Raw genomic sequence first — 16,789 nt, 5'->3', positions numbered from 1 at the left:
ATTAGGATTGCTCTTGGAGTTTTTATTTAATTTTATGAGCCATAAGGAGAGTTGTGTACTAGTATCTGTGGTATCAAGACTAGAACACATTCTAGTAAGTTTGTAAAGCTGATATGGATGACTCTGGAGAATAAGCTACAATTGTTTATGAGGGGAAAAGCTAAAATGCTTTGGTTGACACTGGTGCCTGGAAGAGGAGACATAAACTAATGAATAGAGCAGCAATGTCCCATCAGCACAATGTGCCTGAAAATTTCAAAGTGCACAGGTGGTGGTGTTTGTTTTTATTTTGGTTCTAAAAAATGTGTATTCCCTCCTTTCTCCCAGTTGAAATGCATTAAATAGAAACTTTTTATTTGAGGCAGTATTACAGAGCTGTTGATAGATGACCTTGAGTGCAATATTGCCTAATGTTCTCTTTCTTTTTACAGAAAGACCCAGATTACCTGAAGCTCTGGTTGGATAGTTTTGTGTCTAGCTATGAACAGTTTCTGGATGTGGACTTTGAGAAGCTGCCAACGAGGTATGTAGAATTACAGACCTGTTTATCTTTCCCTGATACCTGAAACAGACCTGGCTGAGAGCCCAGTCCTCTTCAATGGCAGTGCTGCCTTTAAACAAAAGTAAGTTTTAAGTTGTCAAGTGGCACTCCCATTCATGTGAAGGTCAGGTTGTGTTGGGAGTGATGAAATTAGGCAAATACTGTTATTTGCATTGTATTAGGAAATTGGCCATGAGTACTTCTTGTTCTTGTTCATAGAAATATAATTGGTATTCCTTGTGTTCCTTATAATTCTGAATAGTGTTTACTATCAGCATCAGCAGAAGAGAAGCAAGATATAGATAAAGAATTTGTAATTTAATTTCAGGATTTGCTTTAAGATTAAGGATGAATGAAATTCTCAATGAAAGATTTGGATATCTTAGCTGAAAGCATTTAAAAATTAAAATATGCACCAATTATAGACTTGAGGGTGAATTCTTTGCATCCATGAAGACTTCAGGGTAAGAGTATTGCTGACTTCCCTCATGTTGCTGACCAAAAGCTCCCACTTATAATTATGATTCTATTGGAGCCTAATTTCAGAGTTTCATATTTAGTATTTTAAATTTGTGTGCTGTGTTGTCACGATTGTGTTTTCATGTCTAACTTTGAAAATGAGGAGTAAAAACTTAGGCATTGGATGTTTTCTCTTGCTTCTGAGGTGCTTGGATGAACTAGGGATTTTAAGAAAAACCAAATGTAAAGGATTCAGACTTCATGAGAGCTGGTGTCAGTATTATAGCTGATACCACCAGTGGTGTTTGAAAGCACAGAATGGTGCTCCTTGCATGTGGCTGCATTCCAAGCCCTGTTGAAATCAATGGAAATTCTTTAATGGGCTGTGGATCAGATCCTGTTTGAAGTGCAAGTGATAGCCTCAACTCTTACAAGGAAAGGAAGAATGCTGCAACTGCATCTCAGCAGACAAAACCTGGACTTCCCAGCTCTTTGTATTAAAATTTTCCTCATAATGCCTATATGAGAGCAAAATATATAGTGAATTACCAGTAAGCAAGACCTTCAAGTTAATTCTGTGCTCTTTCTAAAAATTTGTTTCTTTCTGGTGTCAAAAATGCATCTTACTATGTTTAGTTAAGGAGGAAAGTTTGTCCTTTGACACAGGTTATCTTTAACATACTATTTGGTATTGAAATATGAACACTGGAAGATAAAAATCTGTTGGTACTTTGATTTGAAGTTTTTAAAATTTATTTGTACTCTGAGTTTAAGTGGTTTTTAGTGTATGTGTTCATGGTTTTCATGTTGAGTTTTTTTTTCAGCAACATAAAGCTTAGTTATGCAGAACAGTAGCAGCATCTTCATTGTTATAAATGGTGACTTTAGTGAGTGTAAAAATAATGTGTGTTTTTCTGAGCTTAATGACAGGATTAGTGACTTAGTCTGGAGGAATAGAACCATGTGGATTTAGGCTCATTTGTGTAACAGATGCAAAGCAAAAGCATCAAAACAGCATAGGGATGAAGGCAGATCCTTCCTGTGCTTTTATGTCTGCAATAAGCAAACCCATGGTGGTCAGATAATAGAATTAATGAAGAATTGCAGTTTCTGCCCATACATGCATTTGTGATATAATCAGGCATATGAAAGTGGCATCTTTTTGGGCTGTGTCAATTTGTATTGCAGACCTTTACATTGTAAAAACAGTATTCCTGGGCCCATGAAAAAAAAAAGTAGGTCAGTGTGGAACTGCCAAATGCTGATTTGCAGTGACTCCAGGGGCCACAGGACCCTGTGGACTCACTTTATTTTTTTTTGTTTAACTCGATTCCTTATTAGACAGCTAATTCTGTCTGTTGGTCTTTAAAAAGTGTGATGCTAGCTAAAATGAGAAACTGCACCAATAGTTTTTCTTTTTTTCCATCTATAAATCTTGGTGTGTTTTACAGCTGTATGCTTGCAAGATCTTGTGTAGTGAAGGGCTAATGCCAGGAAATAATGAGAAAATGTTTAGGGAGAAGGCTTGTACAGATTTCTGGACACAACTAACTTTTTGGATTACAGGCATGACATTTTTTGTCAATATAAACCATATGTGGGGCTTTTTAGTATCCAAGAAAATACCTGTTAAGAAATGTAAAGATTCTATTACAGGTTTGGCTTTGGGTTTTTTCCTTCCTGAAAGGAGGACTCTTAATTGGTGCTGTCACTTGCTTATTTAACTAAGGTTTTTTTCCTATAAATTAGAATGTCTAATTTCCTGAAGTCTGCTTTGGAAATGTGGAAGATGCTAAGCAGTACAGAATAAGGAAACCTCTAAATATAGTGTGTGAGTGTACCCGCTATGATTTGACTGTATAAGTAGAGCTTATACAGTTATGCAGCTTAGAGGCTTATACAGCTTCAGTTCTACCCCTCTCTTAGTGCCTCTACTCTGTATGAAATGGCTCATTGATGATGTTGTAATTGATTTTGCTGAAAAGGTGAATATAGCTATGCTAATGGTTTGATCATTGAGCACAAAAGGCCATCACACCTGTCTGTTATTTCCCTCAAAACGTGTATCTATGCCTTATGTATTTACCATAAAAAAGATAATATCTCTACCAGCTGGTATGAGGATTTTTTCTCCTCACTGGAGAGGAATTGTCATTTGATTCAATAGTTTTAAAAATAACAAAGGCCTCCAGAGTGTTTGTCATACTTTTTTTCTGCCTTTGGTTTGCATGATCTTGAGCAAAGGAGCTTAAAGGAAGCTCATGCAAAGTACCATAGAAACCGTATTTTATTACTTGCTGACTTCAAACCCACATAAAAATGATGCAGAAATCATGGTAGGAATGCTGATTACATGGTTTGTGTGATTGCATGGTGATTGTTGCAAAGTAAAGCCTGGTTTGCCACAGCAGTTTTTACTACTGGGGGAGGAGAGTTCCCAGTGTGTGTTTGAGCTGAATAGATGACTCTGATGTGGAGATGGTTCAGTTCCCTTCCAGACCCCTGACAGAGTTTGTATGGCTGCATGACCATGTTAACATTATGGAGGAAATGATAAATAAATATGGCAAGTTCTTTCTCATATTTTTGAGGTATGGTACCAGCAGTCAAGTAACATATTAATTTTTTTCCATCCTTTTAGAGTACTTGCTTTAAACAATGACTCTGGTTGGGAAAAATTGGTACTACATGTCAACAAATTTAAATCCTTGTTTAAATCTAAGGTTTTTTGGTGGTATAGTAGTCATTTGGTCTGGAGTGAAAACAAGCTTGATTGGTTACAAATATTTACATTTATTTATATACTCTATAGTGTATTAATTTTGTGTAATGCCAGTTAGGATTTCTCATGCTGGTCTCACACATCTCTCTCAAATTCTCATGGGTTGTGCAACACAGGCAGCTACTGCAAAGAAAACATTCTTTGGGATGTGAGGCATGAAGGGTATGTTGTTTGCTCTCTTGTAAAGCATTTCATGGTCTTACTGAAAAAAACTTGTTGGCCATTTTAGGGAATTAACTTCTGGAAATATGATTTCAGCTGTCAAAAATTACAGTTTTCCTAATACTGAGAGGGAATTATCAGAATCTGAAATACAGAATCTGAATTATCAGATTATGAGAAACCATGTTTGTAGTTCTGGAGAGTGTGGATCTGCCAGCATCTTGAGGGGTGAAGTTGCTATCGCAGAAATTAAAATTTCTTTCTTGGCATTTGTATTGGATAAAAAAACCCAGTTGCTCTCAGTTTTGTGGTTAGTGGTGCTATCAGTTTAGAGCCTCAGTTCTAAAATTTGTGTTACAATGCTCTGAATCCCTTGAGATTTCTGAATTCGACAATCTGAAAAGCAAATTGCACAACTGTGTGAAGGGGCAAGGGAATGAAGTAGGTAGTTGTATAAGTGTAGGTAACATTTGTTTTCTAGGATATGGGAGCTTTCTGTCATTTACACCTGTCTAGGTGTTTTACTAAACTGGGCCTCTGATTTTCCCTCCTATAAAGGCTTCCTTTTCAACATTAGAAGCTGAACAATGGGTTGTTCCCCATTTTTGTCAGATAATGGAGATCATGTTGTATAGGGTCAGTCACTGCATTTCTACACTCTTTCTACATTTTTGTGGTTTTTCTCACATAGATACAATGTACACAGCAGCATATTAGTGAGGGTTTGAGCTTGCTGAATTTTTTTGTTGTAGCTTTCCTCTGGCTTTGGCCATGTTGGAGGCTTCTGTAAGCTCTAAGGCTCTTGCCTCTGTCTTCCTTTGCCTATGTAGAGTTCATAGAGGATGTGCCAGGCTAAATAGCTGCTGCCAAAGGCTAACTCTCTTTAGCATGTGCAACAGTGGATAAACAATTCTCACCCCAAAAAATGTTCTTACAGTTCTGTAGTGTTTTATACTGTTATTGAAATGGGTTTCCTTATGGTTGTTCCTGGGTAATTTTCTTCTTTGGTTTTGGATCACTGGAAAAAAAAAATTAAACCACAAATAATCCTATTCTTTTCTTCATGTCTTGGTTCTCAGTGGTGTGTTTCCAAAAATGTTTTAGTTTGCAGAAAACAATAGGCAAGAGATAATTTTGTATAGCTTTTTGAAATTTATGTAAGAACAACATGAGGTTCACTGTGGATGAATACCAACTGGGCTTCAATAACTATGCAATAATTGGCATCTCATTTATTTGGACGCTCTTAATCTTCAGTAGAAAGTAGAAAATGTTCTTCCAAATATGTTTTGTTCTCATGTTTCATTCGTCTGTGACTGTCCCTGGGGATTTCCCAGACCACCTTTTTACCTGATGAAGATCATGCAATTTCTTTGTGGCAATTAAAGCAGCTCATTGAATGGAGGAGGATTTAGGAGCCACTTGTTGAATTTTAACACTTTTTTTTTTTTTAAATCTAGTTCATTTCTGGAGAAAAGAAAGCTCAGACTGGTGTATTGCCACGAGACATTGCCTTGTGGCTCATTAGGAAGTGTTTGTGATGTGTCAGCTGGGTGACCTTTCCCACAGAACTTGACTGGAACACCACATGAGAGCATGGGAATCGATTGGCAGCTTGGCATGTATGATTAACAATTTTGTGTCTGGCTTTTTTCATTAGGGTGGATGACATTCCACCAGGAATATCGCTGCTTCCTGATAACATTCTTCAGGTCCTCAGGCTCCAGTTGCTACAGTGTGTCCAGAAAATGTCAGATGGCCTGGAAGAGCAGCAGCAGACTCTGTCACTTTTACTTGTGAAATTCTTTATCATCCTTTGCAGGTATTTACTCTAATTGGTTCCTCAACAAGGTTGTTGTTTTGGTTAAGAAATCTTGATGCAGCCTATAAATATAGATTTTAATGACACATAATAAGTGATTTGATACCTTCCAGCTGATACAGAGAAATAACACTTCTCACAGTCTTCAGAATAATGGCAGGGAGAATAAAAGAGAGAGAGGGGAGCAATGCAGTCATCTTAGCAATAATGTTTGCAATAGAAATAGAAGGGGTTTAAACACTAAATTCTTTGTAGCTATAGAAGATAAATCTATGGGAATTCAAGATATGATGTACCTCGTATAAGAAATACTTTTGAAAAGAAAAGGTGCACCCTAACAACTGGTAGCTATGAAATAACTTGAGAGAATTGTACAGGAAGAACTGTTTCACATTCTTAACATGCTTATAATTCCATAAACAGCCTGTGAAACTTATTATTACACTACTCATGCAGTTGATTTCCTTCTGAAACTTCTGCCTGATAGTGTAATTCTATTGACACAAATCTATTCCTCACTATTTCTTCAGTTTGCTGTTGCAAAATGCTGTTAGAGAGAGGAAGGGGATAAAATATAATAGAGAATCTCCTTTACTGAGGAGTATTTGAAGCAGCATTTTTGAATACTTTGTCTCACCTTACCTCTGAAACAATTTGAAGAGCTGGCAGTGTTTAAATACCATGAAGTATTCTGAGTGGATGGTGGTAATGTGTTTCTGTATTACAAACTAGTGTCACCTTTACTTACTGAAAAGTTCTCCTATGTCATCACTTTGGTACCTGATCTTTGTAACATCAAAACTGAGAAATTCTTAGTTGTTGTTGCTTTATTTTCTAAAGTAATTTATTAGGTGTTTGTTTTGCTCAGGGAATTTAAAGTGAGAAAATTAAAGTTTCTAGGTTATATGTTTCCTAAAGTTTTAGAAAGCATATGCACTAGTAAAGTGGAAGTTATTGTCTTTGTTATCAGATGCCATTTCTGAGCTTTCTATTTAGGGTGTCCTGGGAATTTGCTTAACCTCTAAAACCCCAAATTCCAGATGGAATTGGCCTGCAGCAGAGTGACTTGAATCTTTCTTCCTGTTAGATGAAAACTCGTGAGCTCTGTAATGGTGACAGAAATAAACATTTAAGTATGTGCAGTCCTTTGGAGACTATTTTTGAAATGCTGGTATCCTTTTGTATGAATATAGACAGAATGCTAAAACAAACATTGTTTGAACTAGTTTCAAATGGTACACTGTGTACAATCTGTGGTTTTTATGTTGTCTTTGCAGGAATTTGGCTAATGTGGAAGAGATTGGGATGTGTTCATACATTAACCATGTTATCACCATGACTACGTTGTACATTCAACAGGTACATGGTTAATAATTCCTGTCTGTATTTCTGCCATCTCATACCTCCTGCTGCTTTTTATGTCATCTGCTCTTTCAGCAATAGTGGGGAACAATTCATAGGCTCGGAACTGTTCTGGGGGAGATCAAGATAAAGTTTCAACTTCTGGAAATTTTCTGACCATAGCTTTCTTTTTCTCCTCAGTTAAAAAGCAAAACAAAAGAAAAAGAAGTGGAGGATCAGACCCCCATAGAAGAGTTTGTGAGACATGCATTGGCTTTCTGTGAAAGCCTGTATGATCCGTATCGGAACTGGAGGCAGCGAATTGCAGGGTATGTGTGGACTAGCACAGGATGCTAAATACTCTGGTTTATGACAGCTTTAACCATCAGTCAGTAGAGTCACGTCACAGAAACATGTTATGCTTTCTCAAACTGGTTGTGACTTAAATAATTTTCAAAAATTATAATATTTTTGCTGTTAATACTAAAGTTAAAACAAAATTAAATTTGAGGGTATATCAAGAGGTGATTGGTTGTAACTGATCACCACGAAGGTGCTTACATTATGTTCTCCTTCCAAAAACTGACCATTTTTCTAAATTAGGGGAACAGAGAAGCCAAAAGAAATGTGGTGGGCAGACCTGCTTGAAATAGGGTAAAAGAAGTTACTGAAATTCACAGTGTAGATGTGAATTTATATCTTTTTATATCTTTGAAAATAAGTTGATAAGTGTAGCAGTAGAATTACAGCCCTTTAATTTGATTGTGTGTTCTCACCAGCCTAATGAACTCATAATAATGTTTTTTTGCCCATTTAAAATTGCTTGGTCAACAAATGTGGCATTCTAGCTGGTGGCTTAGTTGCAGCAGGCATGGATTAAATAAGAGATTGCTGGTTTTTTTAATTTTAATTTTTTTAACTAAACCATTTTGTAAAATGTTAAATATTTTAAAGTGCAGACTGAATATGAGATTAGCTGTGAGTCATGTCTTCAGGATGAAATACTACTTCACTATTCTTTTTCATCCTGTAGGTAAAAGATAACTCCTGATTTATGGCAGCATTTTCTACTATGTCATATTATAAATTCACATTATAAGTAATAAATTAATAAGTAAGTAATAAACAAAGGTATCATGTCTAATTTCCTTGGTGTATGTTTTTAATGTAATTGCAGACGTTTCCTTAGTACAGTTGAAAGGAGCAGACAGAAGTATAAACCAGCTTCCCTCACTGTTGAGTTTGTCCCTTTTTTTTACCGTAAGTATTACTTAACATCCTGTTAAAATATAGTTTTCTGTGGAGGAATGAACTTAGTGAGCCCAAGTAACTTTCTCCTAAGCATGCCTGATAATGTTCAAGTCATTTACTTGCTTTCTGAGGCTGAATGTAGTGGGTTACTTTGTTTGGTTTTTGTATTTCTTCTTTGCTTTGAGCATCACTATTTTGTCATCCCTGCTTGTCTTTGAAAGCCTTTTTCTTTATTTCAGTGCCTAATGTGGTTTATTAGGGTTGGTTCTGTGAACTTTCTTTTTATTGTGGTACACAGTGATTGCACATGCGATCCCTGTAGTAACTGCACTGATAACTCATGGAAATATTATCTTAGGAGAGTGTTCATGCACTTCTGTCTCCTGAATATGCTTTAACAACTAGAAAAAATGAAACTCTGCCATTCAACTAGAAATGCTCCTTGGCCTCAAGTTTAGGAAACAATTTTCTCTGGTTAAGTCATTAAATATCATGATGGCTGCTTTGGAATTCGTGTGTTCTTATGATTACAGATTCTTTGTGTGGAAGAGAGGAACTTACATGTCCGTATTCTGTACTTAAATCTCAAGAATGTGGGATGCCCAGGTAGTTTGCCAGTTGAGCATACCAAAGTGCTGGTGCCTACAGAATTGAAGCAGCAGGAACAAGCTGGAGGGAAGGGCAGTGAAAGAGTGAAATCAGCCCTTTTTGCAGCTATCCATTAACTAGTTTTAATTGAAAAAAAATAAGAGAGAGATTATATTCATGGAGTGGTAGCATTTATGAATTTGGTTCTTCTAGGTTTGAGTCACAGGTCCTTTTCTTTGAGATTGCATTGCTGCGTACAAAAAATAGGATAGTTGCCAAAAAGACCAAATTGTTGCTGCCAGTAAAATGCCCTTATCTATATACCAGAGCACTGGAAACCCACTCTAAAGGCTGCTACTGAGGAATATCATCTGTAGGTTCTCTGCTCTGCATTCAGTGCATTGCCCTGGGGTTCCTCCTGTCTCTTAAATACAATATCATGTGACTGAGCTAAAAGTGTGCTCATCAGCCAGCAGATACTCCTCTGCTTGTTGGCCACCTGGCAGTAAGGACAGAGTAAGAAATTTCTGAGCATGTGCCTTAAGCATCCTGCCATGCCAGGACTAATTTGAGGGGGAGTGGTTTTAGTCTACCCAGCCTAATGATTTATTCACAATTTGCTAGGTACTGCTCTTTTCAATTTGTCTGTATTTCTGTAAAGATCCAGAGGCTATAAGTCAAGGAGTGGTGCTACTAGCTCACTAACAGTGGGATCATCTAAGTAAGCTTGGTTCTGTTTGGAGAACAGATTGGAAAAATGGCTTTGCAATCTTCTTTTAAAACAGGCTCAATATATGTAATATACTATATTATATATAATCTTACTTTCCAATACGTGGCATTTCCATAAATAATCCTTTGTAGTTTCTTGCTGCGGTGTTATGTCTGGAGTTATTGCTATAACAACAATATCCAGGTTATATTTATTGCTAAGAAGAGACACTGAGGCTGTCTGGGACTAATTTCCATCAGATATGGCAAGAGAAGAGATGCAAGATAGTTGTCATTAAAGAAGTTGCTGCTAGAAAGGTTACAGATCTGCACAGGATTCTCTGACAATCTGCCTTAAAGTCAGGAAGCTCAGAGACTGTTTTTTTGAGCTACCTGCACTGCATATGGCATCAGACTTTTCATGCCAAAATTTCTCTGAACTTTATCATGCTTGATAACTGGTTGTTTGTTAGAATGTCCTTCTCTTTCTCATTAATATGGACAAAATGGGCTCATTTTTACATTACAAATTGAGAGCAAAAGTTGTGTGTCTATAGTTCTGTCAGCTGGCATGGGAAGTTTATGCAAACTGAAGGTATGGCCCTGTGAATTCCTGATAAATGTGGTAATGTTGTGTTGCTTTGATTATGCTGGAATTGATGTGTTTGTGTCTGAGTTATATAAAACAAAGTGGAGATAATACTGTTGATTTTTTTTTTTTTAATTTGTATGATAACAGGGAATAGAGGAGGGATTTTTTATTATTTGTTGGTGGGTTTTTTTTGAGAAAAATCTCCTTTTTATTTAATCAGAATGCTTTCAAGAAAGTGAACATCTCAAGGAAAGCCTAAAATGTTGCCTGCTGCATCTCTTTGGAGCTATTGTGGCTGGTGGTCAGGTAAGGATACTTTGAACTTTTCAGCTGCTGAAACCTCCAAATGCTTGTTCTTTTTTTAAGATTTTTAAATACTCCATAACTTGTCAATGAGAAGAATTTATTATCCATGATTAATTATTTTTGTCTTAGCAACTTTGGGATCATTCTGGGCAATAATACCTAAATGCTAAAAGCTGGGTCCCAATTTCAAGTAACCATAGAAGTTTGCTGTTTAGAACAACTACATGTTCATATGAATTTACTGTAATCTTTAAGAAAAAATGTGCATAACTAAATTAGGAATTTCCACCTGCACAGACGGAAGTTTTGTGTTCATATGCATGAAATTGATCTATCTTACTTCCCCGTGCTGAAAGTAAGCTGTTTTCAGTAGGATGCATGGAGCATTACAGCTTGGAAGGCATTACAGCTTGGAAGCTGTTTAAAGTGTTTGAAAGAACATAAGGAAATGAGGGTATTCATCAGCAGCAAAGCCAACATCCACTTTCTCACCTGGCTCCTGTAAAGTCCTACATAGTCTGGTCACAAGCAGCTGCTACTTCTGGTGATCTCCAAGAGAGGGTTTTTAAAGGTTTCCAGGGAGCTGCAAAGCCAGGCTCTGCTCCATCATGGAAGGCAAGTGGAGTCTGAGCAGGATGGCCAGGAGCAGCTTCCTGACCAGCAAAGGGTGCAATCTCGCTGCACCCAGTGATGGGAGCAGCTGTGCTGGCTGGAGCCAGGATGGACCAGCCCAACCCAGCCCACTAGACAAGGCTGTGGTGATGAAGCCTAAAGTGAAGCCAGGAGGTCTGGTCAGCAGATCAGAGTAAGGGTTTGCTCTGCTGGTGGTAACTAGGGTCAGTCAAGAGGCCAGTGGCTGCCAGCCCCATCCACAGCCATGAGGCAGGGCCGAGGTCAAGCTGCAGTCAAGTCAGTGGGTCAGGTTCAAGACACGACACAGGCATGGCCGTGGCTGCAGTGTAGATCAAACCATAAAGGGTTGAGAGCCAAAACTTGAATTCAGCTCCCTACAGGGGAAAAAGAATCCCTGACAGGGCTTCTCAAAGCTCACCACAAGCTCAGGCTCCTGTCCCTGAGCCTAGGCAGTCAGGCCCCCAGGAAGAAAGGTGAGGAAAATGCATTCAGGGCCCAGGCAAACATTTGCTGATGAGTGTGTTCTTACCACACGTTCTAAAGTGTCATGAATCTCATAATCTAAAATGAAAACTCAGGTGAAGGTTTGCCTCAAATTAGCAGTTTATCAGGGCTCATTTATAAGAATGTTGTAACACAGATTTAAATTGTATTTCCTTTTCTATATAAGCATTCCCTTTGAAAAAGAGACATTTAAGTGAACAAGATGGGATGCATTTCATCTGTAGCCATCAGCATAATCCAAATAGAATGTTTCTTAGTTATTTAACTACACAGCATTAGTAGATGGAGTAATGCATATTGCATGGTTCAGATAACTCAAGTAGACACAGCTGGTTTGAAGAGGTTTAAGTTCTTCTAAATTTATTTTTCTTAATTTTTTTTTGCCTTTATGGGTTTCAGAGGAATGCTCTTCAAGCAGTATCGCCTGCCACCATGGAAGTCTTGATGCGTGTTTTAGCAGACTGTGACAACTGGGATGACAGAAACCCTGAGGAAGTGAGCAGGAAGGCAGAGCTGACTCTGAAGTGCCTGACAGAAGTTGTCCATATCCTCCTCACCAGCAGTTCTGACCAGCGCCAGGTGGAGACAAGTACAATATTGGAGAACTATTTCAAGTTGCTTAACTCAGACCATTCAGCCTTACCTAATCCAAGGCGATGCAGGCAGTGGGAGAGCAGGTTCATAGCACTGCAGATCCAAATGCTGAGTGAGTACACAGTTCCTTTCAATATTTCTGACAATAACTCTGAAGCAAAAAATATTGACTTGGCTAAGCAATTGAAAAATTTCTAACATATCTTCTTGGATATTTCTTGTTTTAATTATTTACTGTGGTAGTTGAGAGGATCACAAAACAAAGCAATGCTCCACTTTCAGGAGGCTTCAAACCTGGTTTTAATACAGCATGCATGCTATTTATACATTCTTACAAAGCTCATAAGTTTACACTTTACTCATAGGTCAGGAAAGACAAACAGAGAGCTTATTGGAATAGGCAGTTGTAGGTTTCTCTTATTTATCCTTCTCTCTTTCTTGATTTCTATGTCAGTGACCTTGGTAGAAAATTCTTTCAGGGGTAAACATGGATCCTCTTATCAGACTTCTCTCTGGCTCACAGAAGTCGCTGTAAAACCTCTTCCACAATTTAGTAACAAAAAAACCAGAAGAAACCATGTCAGATTGCTGCCATTTAACCAGTGTCAAGGTTCATAGGCTGAGAGTCTCCATTAAAAGAGAAAAACATTGCTAGACAAGAAGTGAAGCTTATCAGAACCTTAGTAATTACAGAATAAAATTGTTCTGTAATAAAATAGCTATGTGGTGTTGTTTTGTGATAGTTTGATTTTCAAATGGCATTACTGTAAACATTGGCCATCAGTAATAGTCTGAAAGAGTTGGGTATAAGTTTTTGTGTTAGAATTCAGGGCTTTGAGTTTTTTCCATTTTGATGTTCAGCATGGGGAATAAAGGTGTTTCTTTTCCCATACTTCCAAGACAACTGAGGAATAGTACTGTGGCCATGGAGAATGCTTACACTATAAGTCTGCTGTAGAATGCAGAGTAATTACTTGTTGAGGAAAGAAACATTCATGTGCTGTAAAGAAAAGGTGATGCTGCTTATGTACTCACTATTGGAAATTACTTGAAACAGAGCCCCAAAGCAATCAAAGATATTCATTTGGTAAAATTTCTCCATAATATTAGTCTGTGGTAGTCTTTACTGTGTCAAAATGTTTAGCTTTAGGCCTAGTTATTTGTTCTTAAAACGCATATCATTCTTGATCAAAAGTGCAGATAATATAATTTGTATAATTTTTTCCTGATGTGTATTGTAAAATGGGCAGGAAAAAATGCTTGATGGATTTGGGATGTGTTTTGTCTTTGATGCCAGTTCTATTTTAATTTTATAGATACCATCACAGCCATGTTAGACTGCACAGATAGGCCTGTTCTGCAGGCAATTTTCCTTAACAGTAACTGCTTTGAGCATCTCATTCGACTCTTGCAGAACTGCAAGGTAAGTGTTCCCTTATCAGCATATTTTTAACAAACCCTGCCTTGTATTATTACTAATGAGGTGGAGGTGTCTCATCTGCCTTGTGGTTAAAGCAATGAATACTTTGAGTCCTGAGCAAAATACCTTTGCAGACCCTGCTCAGTCTCTAAAATCTTTGAATTACAATCTTTGAGTTACAATCTTTGAATTACTGCTGAATCTTTTCCTACCTATTACAATCTCTCAGATGTCAGACTTTGAGCTAAGCACAGTAATCTCTTAACAGTATGTCTGATTAAAAAAATCAATCCCACCTGCCTTTTTATTTGGCTTTTTATTGTGGGATTTTGTTATTTTGTTTTGTTTCTCTTATATTCTGCTCTAGATATCCCAAAGAACTTGGGGTGTTTAAAGCTGTATTTCTACTCATACTTCCTAATAATTTGCAGTATTACAATCTTCTGAGATGTAAATCCTTTTTTTTTCTTTGTTTGCTGGTTTTAAGGCTCATAGGCAACTGTCTTTCCTTAGCTATGCTTTAGGGTTAGAGATCTGCACAAAAGCTTTTCAAAACTGCTTGGTTAAGTTTTGATGATCTGGATGTCACTTTTTGCCAGTGATATCCATAAAGAGGGACTGTAATTTAGAGGTTTCAGGAGGTGCTTATTCAGTACTGAGAGTCATTTAACAATCTAATTTGTCAGTGCTGAATCTTTTCTCATCTGTTTAACTATCTCAGAGGTCAGACTTTGAGCAAAGCAAAATGACCTCTAACAGTATGTCTGATGAAAAGAAAAAAATGTGGTTTTTTAACAGCTTTTAAATGGAAAAATTAAGACCTTGTAGACATTGTAAAAAGAAATCTATTTTTCCTTTTCACATGCCTTATGAGAAATGAAGCAACTCATACCAAAAGTTTGATTAAATCTTTATTTTTTCATTGTCTCCGTTTGCATTTGTTTAATGTTCTTATTCTTGCTAATGTTATAGTCCTCTGAGACATATTATAGTTACTCTGCATTGTTGAGTGCTCTTGACTGTGATGTACCTTTCAAAGTGTTTCTAACAATGTGCTTTCACACCTATGTAAGTCAAAGTAATATCTTCAGTGTTGTCCTTTGTTTTAGCCAAATTTATGGAAGTTGATTTCTCAGGTTGTTCCTCTTCAGGGAGACTGAGCTAGCAGATAAATGGAGCAAAATGTGTGTGTGTGTCTGTGTGTGGGAAAAGAAATGCTTAGGTTTTACCCACTGAAGGAAAGGGTTTATATTTTTTAAAGCAACTTTTAAAACATTTTGATCAGAGTTTTTTGGGGTTTTTTAATACCTCAATAGAATCTTAAAACAGAAGGAGGTAAATCTTAGTCCTGATTGTATTACAGCTAAATTTGGCACACAAATTGTCTGCAATTGATTATGAATTTGGGTGAGTTTGAAGCTGTCAAATTCAGGTACTGACTAGGAATTTAGCTACTGAACACAGAGCAGTTCCCTAGCTGAAGATGCAGTATAGGTCTATGTTTGATTTGAAGCTACTTGCAACCTGTCTGCTTCTTAGGATGATGGCAGAGATATTTTGCCCTTCTTCCTGTCCCAAAGATTGTGTGCCCCAGAAATTCTGCTGCTGTGCTGTTTGAAGATGAACATAGTCTGTCTAGGTATCTTCAGCTTTCACCTAGGCTGAAACATAAGTGGAAAATGATGAAACGTTTGTATTCATTTCCTTGTTAATGCCCCACTCTTGTCTGTATTTCTTACAAGTAAATTTCTTAGAACTCTGTCATGTTGCTTATTGTGAATGAAATCACAGTTGCTAAGCCAGAGATGAGTACAAATTCCAGATAAATCTCTCTTTGTCTCAGTGATTACATATTTTCTTTCCTTTTTTTTTTAAAGTAATTACTCTTTTGCAAAAATACAATGTAATCATCAGTATTTTTTCCCCATTTTTGTTTTTGTATGTGAAATACAAATATAAGGCAGCCTCCACAGATTTGGCTGCAGGTAACTGTTTAATGCAATTATTTCCATTATTCTTGTCTCTGTTTCTAACAGCTGTTTTTAAATGCTAACAATAAAGTGGCAGACAAGAGTGAGAAAGACCTTACGAACAAATTACTGACAGAAATGAATGAGGACCAGGTACCTACCTAAACTGTATTTTGCTTCAGTTGAAGTCAAGACACAATCACAGGAAAATTGACTCCTGTGCTTCACCTTAACCATCCTCCTTAAGCCTTCTGCAGCAAGATGAACTTCTGATGCTGCAGAGATCAGCATTTCCTGTCACTGGAAAATAATTTTTCTGAATAACAGATTGAATTCAGCCTATGTTTTATTCATCTGCTTCAAACTGCAGATACTGGCAATAGAATGAACATCAGTTATGCTTCTTTTAAGGAAAAGGTGAAGCACATGAATGAGATCCAAATTAATTTTCTCAACCTGATGGTGATTCTTTTTCCCCTCCTTTTCCTCTTTTTTGCTCTTTGTCTCAGCACTGTGGTGTTTTGGATTCTGGGGCCTTGTTTGTGAAATCTCAATGGTTGTGTTTGGTGTCCTGGTTCTTAGCTTGTCATCAAGAACAGATGTTCACAAAACAATGGACAGGCTGAATCAGGGAGGTAGGAATAGCCTGTTGCTTCACTTTTCCCAAATACTGTGGGAAGTTACAAATGCCAACTTTTATATAAATTTTATAGTAGAATTATTTGTTCTGATTAAAAATGTAAAAAAAAGCTGAATACAAGGAATGGTTATTTACAAATTGTGATTTTTAACTAATAGCTTTGGCTTTTTTGGACACAGCACAATGCTTTAACCATATGTAAATGTTTTGTCACATCTAATAATCTTGGCATTTCACTTAATTCTTGACATTTCACTTTCAAAATATGTCTGAGGTGCACATATATTTCAGAGATGATGTAACAGTAAATTTGTTTGTACAGTGTTGCTAATTAGGTTTATTGATGGATGCAAAAGAGTGCTCCAACATTTTTGTTCTTAAAACCATCATAGAAATATCAATATAAACAAGAATTACAGGAAAAAAACTCAAAAGGTTACTTAAATTGGAGAGAGAGGTGTTGAATCAATGCA

At 37.0% G+C, this 16,789-nt stretch overlaps 1 protein-coding gene across 3 annotated transcripts in view; it reads left to right on the top strand.

Moving 5' to 3' along the window:
• NBEAL1 (neurobeachin like 1) overlaps window positions 1-16,789 on the top strand; it is a 78,100-nt gene that overhangs the window by 14,928 nt on the left and 46,383 nt on the right. For 2 of the 3 annotated variants that reach the window (XM_059475781.1, XM_059475780.1), the window contains exons 2-9: window positions 432-523; window positions 5,605-5,766; window positions 7,044-7,125; window positions 7,309-7,436; window positions 8,285-8,367; window positions 10,470-10,555; window positions 12,092-12,398; window positions 13,603-13,709. In XM_059475781.1, the coding sequence (XP_059331764.1) occupies window positions 432-523; window positions 5,605-5,766; window positions 7,044-7,125; window positions 7,309-7,436; window positions 8,285-8,367; window positions 10,470-10,555; window positions 12,092-12,398; window positions 13,603-13,709 (1,047 nt within the window). Of the gene's footprint in view, window positions 1-431; window positions 524-5,604; window positions 5,767-7,043; window positions 7,126-7,308; window positions 7,437-8,284; window positions 8,368-10,469; window positions 10,556-12,091; window positions 12,399-13,602; window positions 13,710-15,742; window positions 15,830-16,789 lie in introns of all 3 variants that reach the window. The other variant, XM_059475778.1, reaches the window with a different exon arrangement.

Source organism: Ammospiza nelsoni, chromosome 7 (genome assembly GCF_027579445.1).
Source record: "Ammospiza nelsoni isolate bAmmNel1 chromosome 7, bAmmNel1.pri, whole genome shotgun sequence".
Classification (NCBI taxonomy): domain Eukaryota; kingdom Metazoa; phylum Chordata; class Aves; order Passeriformes; family Passerellidae; genus Ammospiza; species Ammospiza nelsoni.
This window is presented reverse-complemented; position numbering and strand designations above follow the sequence as displayed.